This window comes from Myotis yumanensis, unplaced genomic scaffold (assembly GCF_028538775.1).
Source record: "Myotis yumanensis isolate MYYU_CA2020_CCGP unplaced genomic scaffold, mMyoYum1.0.hap1 SCAF_8, whole genome shotgun sequence".
Lineage (NCBI taxonomy): Eukaryota > Metazoa > Chordata > Mammalia > Chiroptera > Vespertilionidae > Myotis > Myotis yumanensis.
Genome location: NW_027223759.1, coordinates 20,170,825 through 20,196,176, shown reverse-complemented (window position 1 = coordinate 20,196,176; position 25,352 = coordinate 20,170,825). Strand labels below are relative to the sequence as shown.

The following is a 25,352-nucleotide window of genomic DNA, read 5'->3' as shown; positions in this document are numbered from 1 at the left end:
CAGAAGAACTCTCATCGCCACGACCTCCCCTCCCAACCCCCCCCCCCCCCACACACACACACACACACACACACACCTCCTCCTCCCTCACACAGCCCCTGCCTGGTCCCCGGTGCCCCTTTCTTACATTCCGGGGGGAGGAGGGTGCTGTTCGTGCAGCGAAGGGGAGCCCCTGTGTGTCTCGAAGGCCTCTCCCCACCCCCACTCCGTGTGAGTTCGCACTGCAAAGCTCTTTGGCATCCTTGCCTGGGTTGGGTGTTGGGGAGCTCAAATTGCAGCTACAAACTGGCTGGCAGCCAGGGCCGTGTATTTAAAAGCGCCTGCTCCACCGGAGTCGGTAGTCTCTTTGGAAACTTCTGCGGGGGTAAAAGAGCTAGGAAAAGCTGCAAAGCGGTTTGGGGTTTTTCCTCTTTTTTGCTCCTTCTAATTTCCCTTTCCTCCGTGTGCACCCTTCTTCGGGATTCGCGCCGAACCTGCGAATTTCGAAGAGGTGGTTGCAGAGTGGGAGAAAAGAGGGGTTAGGGTTGGGTGGGGTTTTTTTTTCCTTTCTTTCTTTCTTTCTTTCTTTCTTTCTTGATTTCAATATTTTCCCCTGCCCTTGCAGCTGCAGCCGCCACCTTTTACCTGTTCCGCGGCAGCCGCACGCCGCTAGCAGCTGAGGTGTACTTTAGATTTTAAACAACATTTTTGAAGACAAACCTCTTTTTCTTCACCCCACCCCTCTCCTCCACAGCCTCCGAGCTCTTTATTCCGGGGGTTGCTTTGGGGCGAACAATTTTTGGCTTTTCCCCCTGCAGTTCTGACCAGGTCGGGCTTGGGGGCTGTTCGTCCGGTGCGTGCACCTGGCGCTGCTCTTTTGCCCTCAACCTGTTGCAAGTCTTGAATCCCTGTGATCGGGACTTGCTTGCAGGCACCCCAGCCCTCTCACTCTCCCCACATTTTGCAATTGTCTGGGGGAGGGCGCCTGCTCTACCTGCCAGAATTTTTTTTTCAATTTCCCCGGCGCCCTCCTAGCCCCTTTCTCCCCGCACTCTCGCTCTCCTGCCCCGCCCCGAGGTAAAGGGAGACGAAGATGGTGCTCACCGCGGTCCTACTGCTGTTGGCCGCTTTCGCGGGGCCGGCCCAGGGCCTGGGCTCCTTCGTGCACTGCGAGCCCTGCGATGAGAAAGCCCTCTCCATGTGCCCCCCCAGCCCCCTGGGCTGCGAGCTGGTCAAGGAGCCCGGCTGCGGCTGCTGCATGACTTGCGCCCTGGCCGAGGGGCAGTCGTGCGGCGTCTACACTGAGCGCTGCGCCCAGGGGCTGCGCTGCCTCCCCCGGCAGGACGAGGAGAAACCCCTGCACGCCCTGCTGCACGGCCGCGGGGTTTGCCTGAACGAAAAGACCTACCGCGAGCAAGTCAAGATCGGTGAGCGCGCTCAGTGTGCCAGCCAGTTACACGGCGCACGAGCGGGGACAGGGGACGGGCCGGCCACGCGCGCTTTGCCCAGAAAGTGGCTTAGAGCCGGGGCGCAGCCCGGGAGGAGGGCAAGGGGCTGGGGGGGGGGGGTGGTCTTTGCACCTAGGAATTGGAGTCCTGACTGATCCAGCTATCACAGGCTGCTGTCCATCCCAGCCTCAGGCGGTCTTCGCTCCTGCTCCACACCCTGCCCCCACCCTACTCCACCCCACCCCACCCCCTCGCCTGAATACTGACTCTGAGGTCCAAATACTGTCTCAAGGTCCAAATCCCCAGGTACTCAGTCTCCTGTCTGAACGGGTACATATTTTATTATCAACTCCCTCCTCCACCACCTGCTAGCCACCCAACACGTTCTGGATTGTTGGTGTGTCTTTTCTGAACTTGAAAAAAAAAAAATCTCTTTGTTAAAATATTGCCTTAACTGAGGACCTGGAAAGAGAGGCGTTCTGTGCTCATTCTACCTTTGTCCTTCTCTCGGCCCCTGCCGCCCTACCAGTCCTTTCTGACGTGTCTTTCCTTCTACCCCGACACACACGCACACGCACGAGTGCGCGCGCACACACACACACACACACACACGCACGCTCGCACAGTTTGTGGTTAATGCCTTTGGGGTGAGGACTGTGATGCCTCTCCCAGGTGCACACCCATTACTTTTGACTCGACATGATTGATTGCGGTTGCTGGTAAATAGATTAAAATGCAAAATACCTTTTTTTCCTCCCAGGAAAGGTAAGATTACTTTAGGCACGCACGGCGGAGGCGGGGATGTCAGTGGGTTAGCGTCAGGGGGGCGTGGGGAGGGTGGTCTGGGGGGCGGGAGGAGTAAGAAGCAACGGGGTGGTGTTGCTGTGCTGGATGTTCGTCCCGGAATCTAATTACTTTTCCCCGCCCCAATTCAGATTTACCTAGGACGAAAGGTGGAGTCGGGAGGCAAGAGGGGATGTGAAATTTAGAACTCATAACTACCCTGTCAGTACTAATCCCCTCCGCCCCATCTCTCAAACTTGATCACAAGTGGGTGTGGCGTAAATATAGGAGGGGCCCTGGAATCACTGAATGCCAAATGAGGGGGGCGGAGACTGGAACGGCCACGCCCCGTTGGCTCCTCTCCGCCTCCAAGTAGCCCCGCCCCCGGGCTGCCCTGCCCCCAGGCTGCCCTGCCCCCAAGTTCTTAGCGCCCGGAGTCCAGGATTTAAAAGGTTGACTCAGCTACTTGTTTAATGAGAACAGTTCTGCTCCCTTTAGACCTGAGTTTCTTTATGGAAAGAGCTACCTGATTTTAAGTTTTTAAAAATATTTTAATGAACTGTACACAAAAATCTGCATTCTGGGACGTCACACTGGTTATTGATTCTCTCCAAAAGGGGTTAAGATTTGGCTAAATAACGCTTATTCTACGTCGTTACTTCCTGGGACAGTGCCCTTCTCCCCTCCCATCCCCTTCCACTATGAGCACCCCAACATGAGTTTTCTTAAACTGCAAATACAGACACTGTCATATCGGAAAGAAGTGCGCCGGTGCTTGAGGAAAGGCAGGAGAGTTTTCCTAGGGTCAGCCTACATCTTCCCAAACCCTGCGGGCTTTGCGTTACAGGCAGCCGCCCCTCCAGCGTGGCAAGAGGTAGTCTCACTCCGTACTGCGGCCTGCGAAAAAGAGCCGGAAGGCAACGTGCAGACCCCGGAGGCCCCACAGGCCAGCCTGTGGAGTTATTCTTATTAAGAACCACTTTTAAAAGGCGGTCCCGCCTGCCTTCATCGTGGGGGATATAGATTTGAAAAATGCTTGGGGTGGAGGAGAGACGAGTAAGAGATATGAATCTATTTCCTGGTTTGGAAGGGAGCGCTCTGGTTAACAACCTGGTTAACATCGAAAGTATGCCAGGTATCATTCAGCCACATGCTGGCCCCACTTTTATTTGTCCAACAGTGTGGTTGTAGTGGTGTGGGAGGTGTAGACGCGCAATTGCTGAGAGAGCAAATAGGAGCATCCAACTTTCCAGTTCAACCCACTACACACGCGCGCGCGCACAGAGGGGGTGGGGTGGGGGTGGGGGGCCAGCTTTAGTCCCAAGCAAGATGCCCTTTAGATTTCTCTGCATCCCCTTCCTCAACTCCTACCTTCAAGGTACCTCTGGGCCAACGCTAGCTGACTCTCCGTCCTCTCCCCACCCCCCCGCCCCAGCGTGTCTCACGACTCCACCTCGCCTTAGTCAGGTGCCTAATGGACTGCAGTTGCTGAGGGGCGGGGCGGGGCGGGGGGAGTGGGGGGGAGGGAGCTGCACTCTACCAGGACGGATGGAATGGGAGTGGGCGCTCCTGGCTGTAGCTTTTCGGCTCGTAAACCGTTGGGTGGATCCCCCAAAAGTTGGAGATGGCACAGAGGCACTTCTTAAGGAGTGAAAAATGAACAGAGAGATGGAGGAAAGTGTCCATTCCTTTGAGTAGAATTCCTGTTCCCCAACACACACTACCACACCACCACCCCTACACCAGCAGTGCGAACGTGGGTGCGCCCTTCCCTTCCGCGGTTTCCATATAAATACAAATAACGGTATCAATCACACATACATACACACACACCAAAAACATATGCATATAGAGAGATAGGTCTATATCTTTTTTCAATCCCTCCAAAAGAACGCATCTTTGCATTAGTAATGGGGAGCTGAGGAGAGCGAGCTGGCAGACGGCCAGAGCTTTTGGGAGGAGGAGCGGAGGGCGGAAGGCGGGCGGGCTGGCTGAGAAGTAGTGTTTGCTGCGCGCGTTGCTGTGCAACGCAAGAGGGGGTGGGCCCCGCGAGCCCGGGGCTGGGAGCGCGCGGGGCCCTGCATTTTATTTCGCCCAATGGAAGGCCAAAGATACATATAGAAACACAGGGCAGAGTGTCTGAGGCTGGAGGGAGGCGGGAAACGAGTTATTTATTGGGTGGGCCAAGCTCAATAATATCGGTGAGCTGGATCGAGTCGAGGAAGGGCCGGGCTTGGCTTGGGCATTGTTTGCAGGACTCTGGCGGCTTTGGGGGGGGGGGGGGGGGGGGGGGGGCTGCACGCATCTTTGCCCTGGTCTGGGAGATCTCTGCTGTGCCAGGGAGACATTAAATTGGGGGTGCGGGAAGAAGTTGATTCTGGGTTTCAGTACCGTCATTGAGAAATAAGAGAGAAAGAAAGAAAATATGCTCCTGAAGAAGAAGAAAAAAAAAAACCTCAATAAAAATGAATTAAGCCTTTGCTTCTTTTAGGAGTTTGGCCTCCGTCACCCTAGCTTCCACTCCAAACCTGGTCCAAATGCCATGCTGAAGTCCAGTTCCAGAGTTAGGTTTCGTGGCCAAATTCGTGTCTGGGTTGAACAGGATCATGGAAAACCGACGCAGGCAGATTCCTTTCCCACCCGCACCACCTCCCTTTGAAACAAGTCTGTGAGAGGCTGACTGCGCCCTGCCCCGAGGAAAATGGGGTTGGGAAGACAAGAGATGCTGCTTTTCACTTGACTTTTCTTACTTTCCCCTACCCCACCCCCACCCCTCTCTGCGGCTGGAGGAGCCAGCACAGTTGGCCACATTTTCTTTCCATTTCAATTTTCCCTTCCACATCCCTCCCTCCAACTCCCCGCTCCCTTTCTCCATCCCCAATGGCCAAGGGATCTCCTTAGGCAGTGATTCTCAACCTTGGCTGCACATTAGAATCACCTGGGAACCTTTTGAAAATCCTGATTTCTGGGCCTCATCCTCCGGAAATTCTGTTTCTTTGTTATGGGGTGAGGCCACAACATTAGTAACAAAGAAACAGAATTTCCGGAGGATGAGGCCCAGAAATCAGGATTTTCAAAAGATTCCCAGGTGATTCTAATGTGCAGCCAAGGTTGAGAACCACTGCCCTAAGGGCTTGAGTTTTAAGTCAGAGCAGCTGTGAGTTAGTCCCAGGCCTTGGGCTGGATTTGAGCCGGCAGGTGGGCTTGCAGCTGTAGGGGGAGAAGGGGCTGATCCCAGGAGCCAGAGGTCACCGTGAGGGTTACAGCGAAGGGCATGGGAGCAAGAATCCCAACAGAAGCCCGGATCCTTTTAATAGGGGAGGGAGGAGCTATGGAGAAGAAAAGGTGATTCTTATCTAAAGATTTTACTTTATAGCTGAGCAATGCCTTTGAAACTTTGAGTTATTTAATGTGTGAAAAATAAAACTTTAAAGAAGGATCACCATACGCCAGGCCCACTGCATCCAGAAGCTGGAAGAACACCATAAAGGGTCCAGGCACCAAGGAGGAACCAACCAGGAAAAGGAATGACTGTGGTAAGAGACAAGGAGGCAATCTGAAGGGGTTTTGTTTGACTTTTTGTTTCGCAGTTTTACTACAGTTGGTCCAAAAGTTGCAAATCCCCAGAGATCAGCCTTAAATTGCCAGCTGTATATGTTTTCCAAGACAACGATTAATTCGATACTTGCGAAAATAAATAAATAAATAAACAAGAAAGCCAGTTCTAAGCATCTACTCCACTTTCCCCTATATCCAGAGAATCCCCCACATTTTTTTTCAAGTTCCATTTTTTCCATGATTTCTGTTACAATGTCTCTTTTTTTTAAATATAAATCCAAAGGAGTGAGTGGAAATCTCTCTACAGGGCAAAGTGCCCTTTCCTGCCTAACCACTTGGCTTAGCAAGGTCCTAGCGTCTCTCCAGGAATCGTCTGGGTATTAGCCAAAGAATGCTAAAGCTCAAGGAACCCACACAATCCTTGAAGTCAAGGCCCTCATTTTACAGATGCGGAGCCACTTGCCCACAGTTAGGTGCAGGGTTAGTGGTAGAATGAGGACTAGAATTCAGCTCTTCCCTAGTGGTTTGAGGGTCCCATTTTGCTCTTCCTGGCTTTCTTCACTGCGCACCGGGCTCTGGCCTGGGCCCAGCCTAACCTGCAATGAGGCCTTTGGCAAATATCACCTGATGACATCATCCCATAGTGAGGGTTATGAAGATGAAATAAGAGCTCAGAACTTGAGGGTGCCCCATCTGACCGCTGCTGGCGTGCAGAGGTGTGTAATATGGGCTCCAGGTATTCCGAACCTGGATTGTCCCACCACACCTGTAATGTCTCTCTGACCCCCAGCGAAGGTGGCCCTCATTGCAGACCCTTTAGAACATCACTTTTGATTGAAATATAACACAAGCCACATCTGTCAGATTTTCTAGTAGATACAGGTGGCCACCAGCAAGCCCCTCCCGCACCTGAGAGGGAACTGCTCTCCACACTCTCCTCCTCCCCGCAAAGAGTCAGAGAAGAAAAGAGCCTGAGCTTTGATTAATGGACAGGAAATGATTCCCTTGTTTGACTCATACCAAAGCCTGTCTCCTCAGGGGGACCAGGGAGAGTTCAAACCACCTGCTCCCTGCCGCCCCCTTCTGGTCGTGTAGGTCATGCAGGGAATGTGGCTGCCTAATTGCAATGTTCTGAGTGGGCTATGCTGAGTCATGAGTGGGAATGTTGCCAGGTCAGAGAAATGAGCCGGAGTTTCCTCCCCCTCCTCATCTCCCATTCTTCCATTAAGAGGCTGCTCCCTACCTAGTCCTTTCACTACCTTCCGGTGTGGGGTGTGTAGGGAAAAGATAGACGTTTCTACTGAGCATGCTCCACCTTCCCGCTCCTAGAGAAACCTGCCTGGAGACACTCATCTTGGGAGTCGTGCATTAGTAATTGGTTAGAGGTGCATTTCTTATGTGTCGATTTATTACCAATTGTCTCCCAGGGATCAAGAAATGTGTACCACAGTCCTGAATCCTGGCTTGGCCCCGGAGGGGGGCGGGGGTGGTGAAGAGGATCCTTTCTTAACCTCTGCTCCCTGGATGTGAGTGCAACCCCACCTTTCGATCTGGGGAAGTGTCACCAACTTGACAGCTGCCGCCTCTACCCTGTGGAGAGTGGCCGGCCACCTTTCCTCCCTCCATCTGTAGGGAAAATCCAGTGCCTTAGTGCAGCGTGAAGGAATGGGATTAGACAGAGGCACGAACTCCCTGGGTGAGTTCTCTGTGTGGGGGCTGGTTCCCAGAAGCACTTGTGCAAAGTCCCTCTCACCTGGGGTTGGCCATCGATTCCCCCAGAGACAAGGATAGAGCCATCACTTTCTGGTTGCAGAACTGTCTGCATCCAGGGAGCCTTAGAGCTTGTGGTGTACAAGGAGATGCCAGGTGCCAAGCAACCAAGTTTTTAGTTGATGATTGGAACTGGGGAGGTGAGAGGCAACAGAGACCTGTGCCGAGAGGTAATTAGCACATACCAACTCATTTATTCCCCATAACAGCCCTGTGGAGAAGGGGCTGTTGACATCCTTTCCATAACTCAGATGAGAAAACCGAGGCAGAGAGGGGAGAGAGAGACTAAGAGTGGTCAAAGTAAACCTGCACTGAGGCTTATGAACTATCAGCAGCAGCCTCGTCTTCCTCCCAAGGAGGGTAGCTGGGTGTTAAGAACGCGTATTCCAGCTATGTTTATCCGCTTTGCTATTTGATGTCCTTATTTCTCCGCGCAGGATAGAGATGTGACACACCCGCGCTGGTCAACTTTGCTGTGGGCTCAGGTGCCTGCCCACGTTAGTTCTCTGGCCTGAAATGGGGTGGGGGCAGGAAAGGAGCTCAGCAGGGTAAGCCTTTTGCCCCCACTGTCCAGTCACGACTCGGAACCTGCTCCCACCGCTGCCATTCACCCCAAGTCAGCAGGACTCCCCTCTGCATCCTCTTGCAGCTCCTCCCATCTGGCACCTGAGGATGGCGGCTGTTTGGGTTTGCTTTCCTCTTGGAAAGTCAGTGCTTTTTTCCTTCTCAGCTCATAATTCTCGTTAAAAGGAGCCCAGAACATACACGTCTGTGACTGACCACAGAGGAAAAGAAAACAGTGTCTTTCCAGAGGGACTGGACAAGGCAGACATTGGTTAGAGGTGGAATGGGCGGGGGGGGGGGGGGGGGGGGGGGGCAGGGGTGCTGCAGCTCCCCTGGAAGGCTCCCAGCCACTCCCTCACACCCCGCCCCTTTCTCTCTATGCAGAGGCACCCACATGCAGTGTAATTGAGTCATTTGGCACCTGCAGCTGGGAAACAGACTTCCGGAGACTGAGGCATGCCTTATGGTTTTTTAAACAGTGAGCAGCAGACCCATCATTTTCCGATAGCCTCGGGGTCGTAGCAAAGAGCAGGAGGCTGCCGTTGGCTAGGAAACAGGGCAGGGTGCTGAGGGGAGGGGACGTGGAGCATCTAGCCATGCGCAGCCATAGATCTGTGCCCTCTGACCAGCTGTCCAGTAGAATTTTCTGCAGTGATAGGTGTGGCTATTGAGTACTTGAAATGTGGCTAGAGCAACTACAGAGTTGACTTTATAATTTGATTTCCTCTTTATTCATTTAAATAGCCACATGTGGCTAGTGGCTGCTGTATTGGACAGTGAAGCCTGAGACCAGAGAGAAGCCCAGCCTATCCAGGGGACCCCTCCATCTGTCCCTGTCCTGTGAGGCTCATTGCTCTGCCCCCTCACTTCCTCTGTGGCAGTTATTGTGCTTAAAGACAGTGGGCCCAGTGAGATGGCCTCTCGGGGCATCCGCTGAGCTCTCAGGTACCCCGGCTTACAAACAGAAAGGCCTCTAGGCCCACTTCCCTTTGTCTCTTGCACAAATCGATGCATCTCTCCATTTAAAGATTATTTATGGAGTACCATTCACCAGAGGGACAAAGATAAATGACGAGCCTCTGCCCTGAAATTATTGTTTAAATTCCACAGAGGGAACCAGGATGAGAGCCAGTGGAAACCCGGCTCCCTTTTCATCCCTCATAGAGAGATTCTGGGCAAACCCATCTTGTCTTCTGGCTGGAAAAAGAGACTTTCCTCTCTCCAGGTCCAGGTGGCCTGGCAAGGCCCTACATTCCTCCTGAGCTGTGAATTCCAAGTACGCCTCAGTTTCTTCCGTTTCCGAAACGAAGTCACAAGGTCTGGGCCACCCAGTTTTCTCTGAAGTTAGATTATGAGGTTAAGATAGAATGGGAACCACCACCAGCCTGGGAGCTGGCTGTTAATGATGCCAGGGAGGGACTGAGAGCCCCAGGGTGGGAGGTCAGATTGCAGGGAGCAGCAGGTCCCCGGCTGGACCCATCCATCTCTGTAACCAGGGAGCGGGGTGGTATGAAAACGTTACTTAAGAACATAGGCCTGTCAATGTTGCTAAAGCATCCTGTCCCTACCAGATAACAGCAGCAGCAAGAGGGCACATTGGAGACAGTGGTGGGGCCTGGATGGGGAGTATGCTTTGGGCACCTGTGCTGTGAGTAGATCTTCCCACCCTAGGGTGCCTCTGGGTGCATAGCGGCCAGGCCTGCACCCAGACACCCTCTGTGTTTGCTGGGACATGAGAACGGTGTTCCTCAAACAGGTGTTCATGTGAGCACAGGGAGGGCCCATGTACCCGTCTGTGCCTCCGTGAATGTTACTGCACCCGTGTGGGTGGGTAGCAATGGCCAGCATTACATGGCAGGGGCTGGGCTATCGGAGAGCTGGTTGGTTGGCAGGACTGGGGGTAGAGCAGAATCACAACCCACCCCAAACGTAAATATCAGGACAATATGATAGCTCTCACTCGCTCTGTCATTGGCAAAATCATGGAACTAAATGAGAAGGAAACAATACTGAGCATTCCACATCTCCCATCCTCTGCAGAATCCTTTTGAAATGACATCTAGAGATGGGAAGGGAGGTGCCAGATATGTCTCACTTCTTCCCCTGATCATTTTTCAATTGCAGATGAAAGAAACAGCTGAGGGTTATGCACAGATAGAGCCTTGCCCACCTCCCCCTCCAGTTCCCACACCTGCCTTCTCCACCCTCCCGCCGTGAGTCCTCTCCAGTCCTCGCTTGTCCAACTCCTTGACACTTTAAATACGTGCTGCAGACACACGCAGAGAAGGAGAGGGTTTGGTGGTTGTCAGAGAAACAGGCACACAAATTCCAGATTTTAAAAATCACTTACAGTCCCTAGCAATAAGCACCCAGGCATGCTGTGTGGTCTTCAGTCTCCGTCGCCACCTACTGGCCATGTGGAGGTATTGTAATGTTTGTCCAGCAGGTTCCAGAACCCACTGCCCTCTTCTGTTCCTTGCTGCTCAGGCACAGGGCCACCTCACCAGGAAGTCCTCCTTATATCTCACCTAAATCCCTTCCACAACCTCAGTCCGCTTTCTCTTGATGAAATAGCTCAGGAGCTGCCAGTCTACTTGTGCCTTCCTGCTTTATCTCAGACTTAAAGCCTTCCCAAATCGAAAGCCTATTTATGACTCAAAGCAGCTGAGTGGGGCCTGCTGGCTCTGGCATTCCAGCTCTGAGTCTGTGTTCCAGCCCTTTCATCTCCCTGGTGCTGCCCTGGCTCCGCTCCAACTTTCCACTGTCTCTCTGGAGCCTACTGGTGACCACAAGACCCTGATGGGTATCTTTGATACTCGACTCTCCCGGTGCCTAAGTAATAGGTCCCATGGGGTTAAGTGGCACCCAAAACCAGGAGGCACATCAAAGCTCTAAGCCTGCCTTTCAGAGCAGCAGAAGAGCCAGCATCGTGGGGAGGGTGCTCCCAGGAGGCCTGCCCTGGTGAGGCCAGCAGAAGGAAGGAGAGAGGGTTTGCAAAAGTGTTTTGAGCTCCTTAAAGTGGATACAGTTTGTTTGCCAGTGTCATCACTGCTTAGCCCAAAGCAACTTGAACACTTTCAGAGAAAAGACTAAGAGACTAGATGGCCTATGGGGAGGATCCCAGGCACTGGTCCAAACCCCTGGAGGCGAGCAGCTTCCTGGGGTCTCTCCCATTAGAGAGGCGACCCCTGAGCTTGGCTTCGCAGGTATCCCACACGTATCCCTGGAGACAATTTGCTGGTCCTCCAGGCCAGGCCGGAGCAGCCCCTAAAGGAAACACTCATTTCTCTCCCATGGTCAGCACCCAGCCCCCTCTCCCTCCTCCCCTCACTTCATCTAGTTACAATCTTAATTGGAGAAGGGGTGTGGCCACACACCACACACCCCAGAATGCCCCAGCCTTTCAATGGCATCTCTTGCCCTCTCCCCTACCCCAGTGGTCAAATGCGTTTTGAGGATTAGAATGCTTAGTTTTGCCCAGAGAGGTTGAAGGAAGTGTCTCCAGTCCCTCAGTAAGACTGGCTCAGTGACCTGTCCATGGCATAGTAGGCTTTTCCTCTCCCTCCCCCACCCCGCCCCCCACCTTTCCCTAAGACCGGAGCCTCAGGCATGGGCCTTAATTACTAGATAAGAGCCCTAGCCTTTCTATTTGTACAGAGTCCTCCAAATCACCGGTGCTCCTCTCTGCATCCCACCCCCTTTCTAGCTCTCCCGCAGCCAAGAAAAGTAGGTCTACCCCAGAGCATCACTCTATCAGCTAATTCCTGGAAGGCTGCATTCCACCGACCCGGCGCATCATGTGTTGATGAATCATCACAGCGGGTTTGGCTACAGTAGACTTCCAGCACTAAGTCAAGACGAGGTGGGAAGTCGAACTGAAAGGCCAAAAGTAGGGGTCAGGGATCCTGGTGTTGAATTTGGTTCAGGGAGAGTCTGCCCCTGTCTTTGTTGTTTGCTTTCTGCTCGTCCTCTTCCTCTCCTGGGATAAGTAGCCTAAATCAACTAACCGCCCAGAGCCCTGCCAACCTGCGGAGGCTTCTTCCGGGTGGGGAACTTCCCTGCCAGGGCCTTTAGGACAGGATACCTGTCCAATTAAATGTGACAGATCCGAGCCACCAGGCAAACAGGTGCCTAGGTGCTTCCTGCCACCTGCCATCCTGACCAAGTTTGGCCCGGTCTCCAAATGCCTTTCTTAACACACACCTGTAACTTCCCCTGGGCTGACAGCTCCTGCCCTGGGGACACAAGCAGTGCCTTCTGGCCCATCTTCTCTCCCCCAACTCCTCCCCTCATCCCACCTGCTCGGATTCCTCTCCTATTTTTCATCGCAGTGCCTTGCCCTTAAGTTGAGTCATTTAGGGTCACCTCAAAGCCCTTTGTTCTTTTTCTGAATTTGAAAAGAGGGCAATGGAGATAGGGCCCCCCTGCACCGGGCCTCTTGACTACATCCTGCCCCCCTCCCCCCACGGTCTGCATAGGCTGGTGGGGTTAAGGAAATGAGAGGAGAAACAGGGACCCAGAGGAGGGTGCCTGTAAGATAAGAATTAAATGGAAATCTGTGGACAGAGAAAAGGCTGGGGGATGGGGGGGGGGGGCGGGGGGGGAGGAATTAACAGGTCAACAAATAAATGAATAAAGTCCTACTTCTTTAAAGGTCATAAGTCAGCTAAATATAGACTGTCACCGAGTCACCCCTATATATAACTGCGCCAGCCCAGCCAGCTGTCGGCCTCTCTTGGCCTGGAGCTGTGTTATGTTCCAGCCCATCCAGGGCCCAGAGCACAGAGCCAGCTCTGAGCCAGTGCAGGGAGGGAGGCCTCAGGGTTCTGCATTCCCTGGACCCGCTGGCACTGTTCCCCTCCAAGCCCCACATCTCTGGCTTCCCAGGTTCCCTTCTCCTGCTAGCCCAGACCCCCAGGACCCCCCTGCCCCCAGTTCCCCAAATCCAAGCAGCTCAAGATCAGCAGCTCTGAAAGCATAAAGACCCCACAGGCGGTTACACGTGGCCTTTCCTGTCCACGCCCTGGTTGCTCCCTATTTCCTCCGACAGCCAAGATCTCCAGGTTGTGCTCTTACAGCAAAGCCACACCTCCAGCCACCACACCATCTACTTAACCCCATAAGCAAGCCCTGACCAGGCCTGAGCCCTCCCAAAGGCCACTTCCCTCCCCTTCCTCTTTCCTGCCCCCAGAATGTCCTCTCCCTCCTGTCAAACTTCCCTCACTTATCAGCTTGACTTTTTCAACACACCCCCAACTCCATGAAGTCTTCCTAGATTCGCGCTATGGGACTCCACCCCTGCCAGCAACTGCCCTCCACGTACATGAGTGCTGACTCTTACGCCCTGGTTCTCATTTAGGCTCCAGGAGGGCAGAGACCCCCTCTCTTCACACCAGCTTCAGAGTCTTGGGCTCTGCACGTCTGTGTCTCGGCCCCAGAAGCTGACCCTCCACTTCCTTCTCCCTGCAGATCGAGAATCCCAGGAGCACGAGGACCCAACCACCGCTGAGGTGGCCGAGGAGACCTACGCCCCCAAGACCTTCCGGCCCCCCAAACACTCCCGCATCTCTGAGCTGAAGGCCGAGGCCGTGAAGAAGGACCGCAGAAAGAAGCTGACCCAGGCCAAGTTTGTGGGGGGAGCTGAGAACACCGCTCAGACCCGGGCCAACGCTGCCCCTGAGATGAGACAGGAATCCGAGCAGGTGAGTCTCAAGGATCCCCACGATTTCCTCGGCATCCACACCCCGAAGCCTCTGCCACCGCCCTGACTTGCGTCTAAATGAGCATTCGTGGCAGCAGGAGATGCTAGACATAGTGCAGGACCTGCCACTTACAATAGAGAGCTTTTAGAGCTTACATTCACCAGGACCCAGGGTTTGTCTGAGTGAGCAGGCGTAGAGGCAGTACATAGAGGCAGTATGCAGGGAAAACCGCGAGCACAGAGCAAGTGCCAGGAGTGTGAACGGCTGGAGGCTGTGTCCTCACCTAGGCAGATGCCGGACATTCTCCTAGAGCATCCACAGAGGACCACCTCCAGACATCACCACTCAGAGGCATGGAAGAGCTGAGGGTGGGGAGCAGCGAACAGATGGGACAATGTGCCTCTGTGCCTGGTCAAATGCAGGTTTTGCACACTGTATACACCTGGTGCATAACAGGTGGGAGGGAGGAAAGGTCTTGGGTAGCAGCTAATTGGAACAAAAGGTGGTGGCTTTTCCCACAGAACCTTTGTGAGCCCCCGCCCCCCCCCCCACCCCACCCCCACCCCTCCCCACCCCCGCGCAGGCCACGTGTTCTGCACATGTAGGTGGTTTCCACCTGGTCCTGCCATGCCTCTCATCCCTCCTGTCCACACACAGGGCCCCTGCCGCAGACACATGGAGGCTTCCCTGCAGGAGCTCAAAGCCAGCCCTCGGATGGTGCCCCGTGCCGTGTACCTGCCCAACTGTGACCGCAAGGGATTCTACAAGAGAAAGCAGGTATGCCCCGTCCCATGCCCCCAAGTTCAAAGGACTCCTGAACAGACACTCACCAGGAAACCTCTACCTCTAAATGCTTAAAATGTATGTGTTTTTCGAACCTCAAATATCCATAACACAATTGTGATTTTTCCCATTCCTCCCTGTGCTACAATCTACTTAAGTTTTAATGACTCACCTCATTTACATGAATTTTATTAGGAAGGGAGAGAGAGAGAAAGAAACAATGATACGTTGTTTCACTTACTTATGCATCCATTGGTTGATTCTATGTGCCCTGACCAAGGATCAACCCTGGGACGATGCAATAACCAACCGAGCTACCCAGCCAGGGCTACATGAATTTTAAAAGAAAATTTGACAGCAATGTGTCTCATCACATGTTGTATGTTATTTTCTGATATACACCCGTAAATATATGCATATGTACGATTTTAAAGCACGTTTTCACCATGTACCACCTGAAATCACTGCGTGTCCCCTTCACAGCCAGGCTACCCTTTGAGCTGCCCCACTGTTGGCTAACCAGTGTGCTTAGTGTATTAAATTGGGTCCGCATTCCCTTAAGGCAACAGTGCTCAGCCTTCCTTGGGCATCAGCATCACCGGGCAGGTTTGATAAAACACTAATGAATGACCCCCCGCTCCCCAGTGTCTGATCGATGGGTCTGGATAGACTCTGAGAACTTTGCTTTTCTAACAAGTTCCCTCCCATGCGACCCTGATGCTCTAAGCGTACCCTCATCTAAGTGAGGGGTCAGGGGCCAGGCAGCCTTGGGTCCGTTCTTGGCTGTCCCACTCACTAACTGTGTCCTCTTACTCCAGTTATTTTTTAAATCTCTGGCTCCGGTTCCTCATGTAAATGGAGAATAGTTGTGCTTATTATTTTCACACGATTATGAGAAATAACAGATTAATCTCTGTAAAGCACTTAGAACAGTACCTACTATGTAGTGAGTGTTAAATAGCAGTGCTGGTACATGGTAAAAACCTGTAGAAGTGATACCTCCTATTAACATTATCACTATTATTAATTATCATCACCATCATCAGTATCATATCATCAGTCCATGTAGGTCTCTGGAGAATACCAAGTTGGAGGATCCTAAAAGGGTCACATAAAACAGAGGTTATAGGTCAGACTGCCTAAACTATCATTTCCCCAGACCCTCCCCGGGGAGGGGTACAGCCCCCTCAACTCTGGGGGTGAAAGTCTGTCTTGGGGCGGGAAGACGAAGGGCCAGGAGAGGGTGCAGCCTCCTGCGGGCACAGCCATCCTCACTGCCTGTCCCTGTCCGCACCCCCAGTGCAAGCCTTCCCGTGGCCGCAAGCGTGGCATCTGCTGGTGCGTGGACAAGTACGGGATGAAGCTGCCAAGCATGGAGTATGTCGAGGGGGACTTCCAGTGCCACACCTTCGACAGCAGCAACGTTGAGTGATGCGTCCCCTCCTCCTCCTCCTCCCCTCACCCCACCCCACCCCCAGCCCCAACTCCAGCCAGTGCCTCCCTCCACCCCAGGACGCCACTCATTTCATCTCATTTAAGGGGAAAACATACATATATCTATCTAATTGAGGAAACTGAGGACCTCAGAATCTCTAGCAAGGTCTCAACTTTGAAAACGGCAACAATGGAGATGAAAAAAGTTAAGGAGATCCCCCCCACCCCTTTTAAATGGTTTTCTTTTTGAGGCAAGTTGAATGAATAGGGAAGGGAAGAGAGGAAGAACAAGAGGAAGAGAAGAGAAGAAGGCATATGTGTACAAGAGAGGGAAAGATGAACAGTTAGGAAAGGAAGGGAGAATGTGGGCAGGAAGGAAAGATCCCAGGCCTCAAGGCTGGTCCCACCTTTCATGTGCAACCCTGGCCCGAGCTGGGGAGACGTTTGGGCGCTAGAGTTTTGGCCCAAGAAGAAGTATTTGATGACACACTTGGAGCTTTCCCAGTTTGGTTGGTCACAAAGGGAGCAAGGCAAAGACAAAAGGTGTCCGCGCCTCTCCCGGGTCCAGCTCCTCCTGCAACCAGCAATGTGGGCGGCTCGAACCCTCCTTCCTCTGCTGGCCCCCCTAGATGTTCTCTCCCCCCAAATTTATAAAAGCTAAAAGGCATTCCACGCCCCTCAAAACAAAACAAATTAACAACCGAGTGATATTAGATAGATAGATTTTTCTTAAGCAGGTACATAAGTATCACATATGTGTGCACATTTCCCTGTGCAAACTTTTGGAAATTAATACACACTCAACAGTGGGAAGACTTGTTCCTCCCAGTTGACCAGAACTCCGAGCTGAAGCATGTGGTTTCAGCCCCTCAATGAATTTGATTCACAACTGGCACAGTCTCTGTGGGGGAGGATAGGCTGAAAAAAAAGTGGGCTTGTATTTATCTACAAGGCTCCATGTAGTCACATATAGGCATATAAATCTACTTTCTTTCTTGTTTTTTTTTTTTCCTTCCTTCCTTTCTTTCAAAATTTTGCATTATTAACTTTTCAAAGTAGTTTCTATGGGGGCATTGAGGAGCTTCCTCATTCTGGGAAAACCAAGACAACTCATATTCTTCTAACACGACCCATAACACCAGTCTTGCCTGCCTCCCATGAGCAGCAAACTCAACCTTTTGTGGGACACAGTGTTGGATTTTTTTCATGATTTCCCACGTGCACACGTCTTCACACGTACCACCCAGCCAGGTGGATGAGAGCACTCTGTGTGCACCCACCACGCTCCTCAGACCCTCCAGAAGTAACCATCTCCAACCGCACACTGAGCGAGCCCAACAGGCCCAAGTTTGACCTACTGGTCCCACCGGGCCTTTCCATTTCATCTGGGCGGAGCCTGCATTTTGAAAGCCTCTCTCACTCTTCACGCTGGCAGAGCAGGAGAGAGATGGAAATTAGAGATGGCAAAGAGGGAGGTAGAGGTGAACATGTTTCAATACAGGGAAGCTTGTAAAGTGATTGTTCAGGCCAGATAGGTGGAGTGAAAGGAAAGGGGCTGATGGCCTCATTCTAGCTTTGAAACAAAGCAACTGAAAAGGAGACAAAGCCAGAGAAACTTCCCTGGCTCCCCACCTGATAAACCCTCTGGGATTCAAGAGGAAGGAGAGAGGAAGATGGGGTACAGGTTACAAATGAGAAATGAGCTAACTCTCAGTCTTAGAGCCAGGGAGGTTGGGTAACCTTAGGGTTCTAGACATAGCAGCTAGACCACAGCAAGGAGCAGTAGAGACTGGCCATGTTTTGAAGGGACAAGACTTTGTGCTCAGATGCCCATCTTCACCCAGCAGTGAGGCACTGAGGCCAGAGGGTTTTCATTCACTCTGGCCAGTTCAGCTTCCCTCCCTGGGGTGAGGATGGAAGAAAAAGGCCTAGGACAGCCAGGGAATGGATGCTTGGGGTGCTGTCGCTTGGCAGACACATTCTGAACCAAGGACACTCCCATTCTCCACTGACTTCCCCAACAAGTGGGTGGTCTGGGGGCTGTCCCCTGAGGCTGGAGCTAGCCTGCCAGGAAAGGGGGCTTGGACAATGGCAAGGACACCCTTTCTCACTGTGAGCACAGCCCTCTCCACTCTTTCCCGATGGCATGACACCGTGGAGACACTCCAACATTGAACGTGGGGCAATGAAGAGGGACAGCAAAGAAGCCAATCTGGTCCAGCTGGCGGAAAACTTGCAGCTGTGCCACGTGGGGGATGTCTCCTGCTCCCCCGGACAGGACAGTTGGCTGGAGGTGGGAGAGATGGTCGATCTTCATAGGACGAAGGGCCTGATGGGAATGGCAGCCGCAAGGACTTACTTGACCTGCTGTGTCAGCGTACCCCATCTCCCTGTGCCACTGTCCCCAAACCCCCAATTCACATTTCTATGCCGTAGGCCAGTATCCTGAACTTTCCCCACCTCCCTCTTCTTTCTGCCCATCCTTCCTTTGGATCTTGAGCAGTCATCTAACTGGGTTCTGCCAAGTGGATACTGGGGTGCCATTCCCCCTAAGAAAAGACTGAGCCAGGAACTGCATGCCCATACTCCCACCCCTCCCTAGGCCTGGACCTGGTTCCTGAGAGGGGCTCTCCCCTTGCACCACCCCCCACCACTGTTTACTGGACTTTGAATGGGCTCCTGACATCAGCTCTTTGCTGTCAGCCCAAGGTGGGGAGGATGGCCTGGCTCAACTCCACCAGTCTCTTCAGGTCTCCAACATTCATGACGACTACACACCTGTGAGTCCCCAGTGTTTGCAGGGAGTGATCCTAGTCAGCTGGTCAATCCCTAGAGGACCCTGGGCCTTCTTGATGGATGGAACTTAGCCTCTCCCAGGGGAGGTCCGGCCTGAGCACAGTAAGGAGAGACCACGGGAGAAAGTCACTGGGAACGATAGAGCAGTCCCCCTGCATGTGGGAGGGGAGGCAGGTGTGGAGCGCTGCCTGCCGCAGGCTTCTCCTTGATCCCAGGCTGCCTACTGGCCTCTGACTGCTCTCCTGGCAGCCTGAAGCTCCAGCTTCTCAATGGCCTCAAGTCTAAGTGTTGACCTTCCCCAACAGGAGGTCTCATCCCAGATCCCTTTTGACTCCTGCCTCACTCCAGCAGTGTAGACCATACCTGATGTCCCAGTGATGGAGGGAGGCCTAGCCAGGACTGATCCTCCTTCCCCCAGAGCCCTCCCCACCCTGGCAAGGCAGGGCATCTGGGGAGGAAGTTTCTCAGACAGCCAGGCCTGGACAGGCCCGGAGACTTCAACCTTCACCCAGGGAGGAAGGGAGGCCCGGAGGCTGTGGGGTCCCACCTCTTCTCCCCTCGCCCATGTCCCCATAACCACTTTGGTGGTCTCCACTGTACCCCTGCAGGGTCAGCCTCCTCTGGGGTCTGGGAGAGGTGGGCCATGTACACCACGCGCTCCCTTCTTCCACCACCTAACTCTCTAGCAGCCACCCAGCTGCCATGGCAACCGCCAGGCCCGCTCACGAGGAGGCAATGTTCTCCCTGTCCATGGGCTCAGCCCCCAGAGGGCTCCAGCTCAGCATGGGGGTTCAGAGAGGAGTGGGCCAAGGAGAGGCAGGGCCCTCTGCTCTCAGAGAGGACTTCTGTGGCTTCCAAGAGAAAGGAGGCTACGTTTTAAGAAGTGGTGGGACTAAGGGAACAGGGTTTGACCTGCCAGCAACCTGGGCGTTGTACTGTCTTTATTTTTGAAACCACTAAAGTGCAAGACGTATTTTGCACTTTTCTCCACTTTGTTTTTCTCTTAGGTTTTTGTGTCTTTTTTGGAACATACTTCCTTGGTTTCCTAGTGGAGCACATGGCTTAGCCATCTCCACAGACTCTGGCCTCCTCTCTTCAGCTCCTTCTGAATGGGGAAGGGGAGGTGGGAGGACAAGTTCACTCCACTCCTCTGGTCCCTGGACACCAGCCTGAGTCCCACCTGCCGCCACCAGCGCCGTCACACAGTAGCCCACACGGATAGACAGTTGTCAGACAAGATCCTTCAGATTCCGAGTTGCCTACCGGTTTGTGTTTTTGGTTCTTGGTTTTGTTTTTTTTTTAGACAGCAGTAACCACAGCACATATTACTGTAGTTCTCGATAGTTTTACATACATACATAGATACATACATACATACATACCATAGCTCTATTTTCTCTTATTTTTTGTCTTCAACTTTTTTTTAAGAAAACAAATGCTCATAATCTTTACTGGTGAAAAGGATAAATAAACAAACCAACAAACAAAACCAGTTTGTGGTGAAAAAAAAAATTGCAGGAAAAATAATTCGCCTGAATGTGGAAGAACTCGCCTCCTGTTTAGCATTTTGTACCTAAGGAAATAAAAATGAGAAAAAAAAACAACAACAGAGGATCTCACGTTTTCTTAAAAAGGTGAAGATTGCTGTATACTATTTATTCATCTTATAATTTATGTTACTCCTGATCTTTGTCGTTTGTCGTGACGAAGCATTTCTTTAATAAAGTGATGCATTCAGTTAGCCTGCGTCAGCTTCCTCCGGGTCCCAGGACTCTCCTCGGGCCACATCCAGAGGGAAGGACAAGCGACCAGGCAGAGGCAGGACCCAGGGGACCCCAGGCCCATCTAGAACTTGGGGGCCCCCTTCTCCATCCCTTCAAATCTGTCTCAATGAGTTCATGCATACCAAATATCAATGCATGTTCAGCTACTGCTATTACTATGATATTCTTATTATTTAATCTCAGCCCCTGATATTAAATAAAGTGGCCTTAATCTATCCTTAAGCAAATGATGAGTCTCTTCTCTTTGGAGAGGATTTTAAGGAAGGCATTTCTAGAATGTTCCTCAGTCACTCACTCCTGGGAACCTCTGGCCAAGGCAAATCCCACCTCCTGCTCCTACCCAGCCCACTGCTGTTTCTGCCCAGTGGAGAGAGAAGCTATGAAATGGCTGGTGACTGATTTCAGCCTCTCAGGGGTTTAAAGAGCATTGTTTCCACCTGTCCTGCTGCCACAGGCACCCTGCTGCAGTTCCCCCTTGACCCCTCTCCTCTCGGCTCTTCTCCCAGCCCCAGGTGGCCTCTTCCTTTGTGGAGCCCATACCAGCACACTTCTGTGGGTGTCCCTGACCACCCCCTACAGGGGCCTCTCCACTCCACCTGAACCCTGTGCTCTGCCCCTTGCGAATCACAAGTCAAGTGAGCTAACTGGGAGTGCCCCTGCCCGACCAGGGGGTTTGCTGGTCATTGGGCCCACACCTTCCCAAGGGTTGCTCTGTCCCTGAGACCTCTCCACCCACACACAGCTTTGCAAACGTGCGGTCTTCAGCCAAGGCCCAGCAGTGAAGGCAAAGGTGAAAGTGTGAAAGCTGGGCTGGGAGGCAGAGAGGAGCTGGTGCCTGGCCCACTTTCCTTTGCATGGGTGTTGACCCATGGGGTGACAGGAAGAGTAGGGTGCAAGAAGACCATGCTGGACTGGGTCACCCCACAGGACTTGCCCTGGGACTGTCTCCTGGCCTCTTCACCAGCAGCTGCTCACCTGCTATCACCCACATTCTGCCTGAAGGAGGCGTGGGCAGGACTCTTCTTCAATTGCTGTGTCCGCCCCTACCCTCTTCCCTCCCCTTACACCCTCATCTAGGAACTCCTAGAGTTCTGGCTCCCAGCTGCCACCCCTTCTCCCACCCCCAACCTGGACAACCCACACAGCACCTTAGTGATCACACATCCACCTGGGGTCCTATGATCCAGTAAGATTGGGCTGGAGTCTCATGTCTATAATAGAACATTTCTAGAAACATGGTTCTATTTCACTCCTCAACTCTACCAGGTCTCCTCTCTATCCACTGAAACCACACTCTGAGCCTCAACACCTAAAGTGTTCCACATGGAAAATCTGAAAAGCCCACCCTTCCATTCCAATCATACTCTACTATTACGATGAGAGGAATGGGTGGTGGGGGGCCAGGAGGCAGTGTTACTTAAGGGACAATGGAATCTCTGGTCTGTGGTTTTGTTTATTTGTTTGATCCACCGACCATCTGGCTCTGCTTCCTTCTCTGAGGACCCTGAAGCCTGTGGTTCCACTGACAGCTTCCACTTATGGGAGGGTTTCACCTGCCCTGGAGAAACCTCACCAGGCAATCTCCTCACTCCTGCACAGCCCTGCTGAGCCCTGAGGGAGAAAGTCCCACCATCCTGTGAGCTTCCAGTCCTGCCTGGGGAACTATTAGGGACTCCTACCTGAGTTGTCTCCCTCCCATATTCCCCTCAGGTGTAAGCACTCTGGCACGCTTCTCCCCATACTGCCTTCTCCCTGCCAGAGAAAACCAACACCACTTATGCGACCATCCTCATCTTCCCATCTCAAATCCTACAGAGTTAGCCACAAAAGCGCCATGATGCGCTTCTTCCCTCCCCAATCAGTCCCCCTGTTTCCAAGGACAGCCCCCTTCCTTTGCTCCCCCTCCTCCCAACCTGCTGCTCCTCCATCAACCAACCCCCCTCTCTCTCTATAGGTGACAGAGGAGGGGGCGAGACGAGGGTGGATATGAACAATATCTTGGAGCTAGAATCAATGGGACTTGTTCATGAATTGGATGTTGAGATGAGAATGCAGGAAAGTCAAGGGTGTCTTCTCCACCCCAAATCCCCCAGGCAGCTTGAATTCAACATGCCCAAATTGAGTGCATCCTGTAAGCTTACTTAATGATGAAATAAATGAGGTCCAGAGGTCAGAAGGGTGTCCGCAGTCACATAAGCCATAAGTAGGAGAGTCCAAATTCTGCTCAGCGGCTGCCTCCCCTCCAAGCCCTTGCTCTCAACTACCACATCACAGTTAGCTAGTATTCAAGACACACCTGGCAGATGTGGTCACGGCAGGTGATTCTCCAAATTCAGAGGCACAAGCTCGGGGCCTGCTTTGTGGGCGTGTAACCTATGTAGTCACGCAGGGCCCTGTGCTTGGCTTAACACTCTGCTGCTGCTGTCTTGAAATTCTTAATAATTTCTGAAGCAGGGGCTCTGTGTTTTCATTTTACCCTGAATCCTACAAATCAGGTCACCTAGAAATCAGGTGATTCTACAAATTAGACTAGCCCAAGAGGCATGTTTTAATGCCTATTGCCAGGTCCCTTCCTAAGGTTCTAGCTCTGGAATAAGTTCTGTGATCCCCCAAGTGTAACAAGCATTCCCAGTTAACTCATTGTGGACTCCTGGGACCACCTCTTAAGCAAAATAGACTTGGAGGCCCTGTAAAGTCAGCTGCAGTTTCCTGTTCTACCACACGGTGACAGTATAACCCCAGTGTCTCTCAACTGCCAAGTTTTTAAACTTTAAGAAGGCTGGTTCTGGAAGATGAGCAATAGCTTGACATCTCCAAGATCCCTGCCCAGCCAACCATCTTCACACATGGGCGCAATTGTGCCTTCTCTCCGCAAAGGTTTCTAGGTCATTTATACATTAGTGTGGTTCTGGTAGCTACAGCCACCCACAGCCCACCCCACCCCTAAATCCACCCCTTCAGAGGGCTTAGAGCACAAACAAGGAAACTGTGGCAAGTGACATGGAACTGGGCAGAAGACTGTGGCATCCTCAGGAGCACTTCACAAAAATGTTCCAGAAATGACCCAAGCAAGCTGGTAACCATGGGGCATGAGGGCTGACACGAGGGCTGACCCCAGCAAAAATCCCATGATATCCCTCCCGTTTCATACAGTTCTACAGTTTTCAAAGCACGTTCCCATCTGCCATCTCACACTGATTCCACCCTGTTATTTGAGGTGGAACTCGTCCCCATTAGAGAGATGAAGAAAACTGAGGCTCAGAGAAGGCAAGTGGCATAGCTCTGGAGCAGTGGCATAATAAGCAATGCGACTGGATTCAAACCCAGGCCTCCTGACGCCAGCATTTTTCTTGCCTCATTCCTGGCTATGCATTAGGATCATCCAGGAAACCTTTAAAAAATAAAACACCTGCCTGGGCTTCACTTCAGACCAATCAGATCAAAATATTTGATGTGAGGCACCCTCAGTCATTCAAATGTTAACCGAAGTTAAGCGCTGCACTTCCCCCAGAGAGCCAACAGGGGGTGCCCAACCCCAAGACAGCAGCCAGGAGCTGCTGACTGTAGCTGAGGGGACAGGAGAGGGGTGGCCAGCACCCAGCAGTGGATAAAAGAAAACCAGACCCCAAGATCCAACCAGGGGCCCAAAGCACTGCAGGCCCCCCCCCCCCCAATTATCCCACAGGGGGCGGTATAACTCCAGGCTGAACAGCATGCACACTCTAGAGTCAGGGACTTCCAGGTCTGGGGCTGGAGTTTGGACACTGCTAGGGACCTTTTCTTCATCTATAAAGTGGAGCTAGTGATAGCACCTCATTTGTGGATTCATAAAGATTAAACTGAATGAATATACTTCCCAGGTGGCCAGCCACTAGCTAAGAGACCAAAGATGGGCGGGGATGTGTCGCTTTGGGGGACCTGGTTTTCTTCTCATCTCACCCAGGTAAGGCCCGGGTGTCCTCTGCCTCTCCGGAGCTGCCCGTCACCCCCTGTGGCAGGAAGGACTCAAACCCAGACCCAGAAGAGGGGGTCACATGGAAGTGGGCTCTGTACCACGTGCTGGGGGAGGGAGGAGGGTTGGGCAGTGTCTGGCTTCCCCCATGGCCCACTGCAGTCAGCAGGCCCCTGTAATTACCCAGGGATTGAGCACAACGGAACAAAGTGTGTAGAGCTCCTGCATGGAATTCTGCTTCAGAAAGGGGGCGCCTCAGTCTTCTGGGCTCTTTAATATTTGCTGTTCTGGGTCCAGTGACGTGGGCCCCTCAGGGAGCCACCCCTGGATTCGGAGGCAGCGCATCTGTGAATGCACTGGCCCACAGCAGCCTACTCCGTCCCTGGGGGCTGAACGGACATCTCCCCTCACAAAAGGGAGTGCCGGAAGCCGGTCCATCCTTGCTGCTTGACACAGTCACTGCAGGAAAGAAACATCTGCACAGCATATGTTTCAAGGGACCTGGCATATATAGCATATTGTTCTTAATATGTTTGCTCTCCTTAGTGCCATATGTTTTAACCAAGGTCACCTCTCTGAGAAAGGTTGTTTCCCCAGGTGGGGATTTTTCCCTGAGGTTAGGGAGGGGATACAACCCCTTAATTAAGTGCCAGGCGGGTAGTTAAGCTACATAATCTTTACTCCCTGGAATGGAGATAAGAAACGCCCTAACCTTTGTAATAGAAATTGACAGGATTAAAATCGGTATAAATATGGATGTAACAAGACAATAAACATCAGATCATCATCAGATCCTGAT

At 52.5% G+C, this 25,352-nt stretch overlaps 1 protein-coding gene across 1 annotated transcript; it reads left to right on the top strand.

The window, feature by feature from the left end:
• The first annotated feature begins 336 nt into the window (after positions 1-336).
• On the top strand, positions 337-20,828 carry IGFBP5 (insulin like growth factor binding protein 5). Its single transcript, XM_070422093.1, has 4 exons — positions 337-1,406; positions 13,572-13,804; positions 14,462-14,581; positions 15,888-20,828. Exons 1-4 carry the CDS (start codon positions 1,073-1,075, stop codon positions 16,017-16,019), a joined length of 819 nt encoding a protein of 272 aa, XP_070278194.1. The 5' UTR covers positions 337-1,072; the 3' UTR covers positions 16,020-20,828.
• The last annotated feature ends 4,524 nt before the right edge of the window (positions 20,829-25,352 follow it).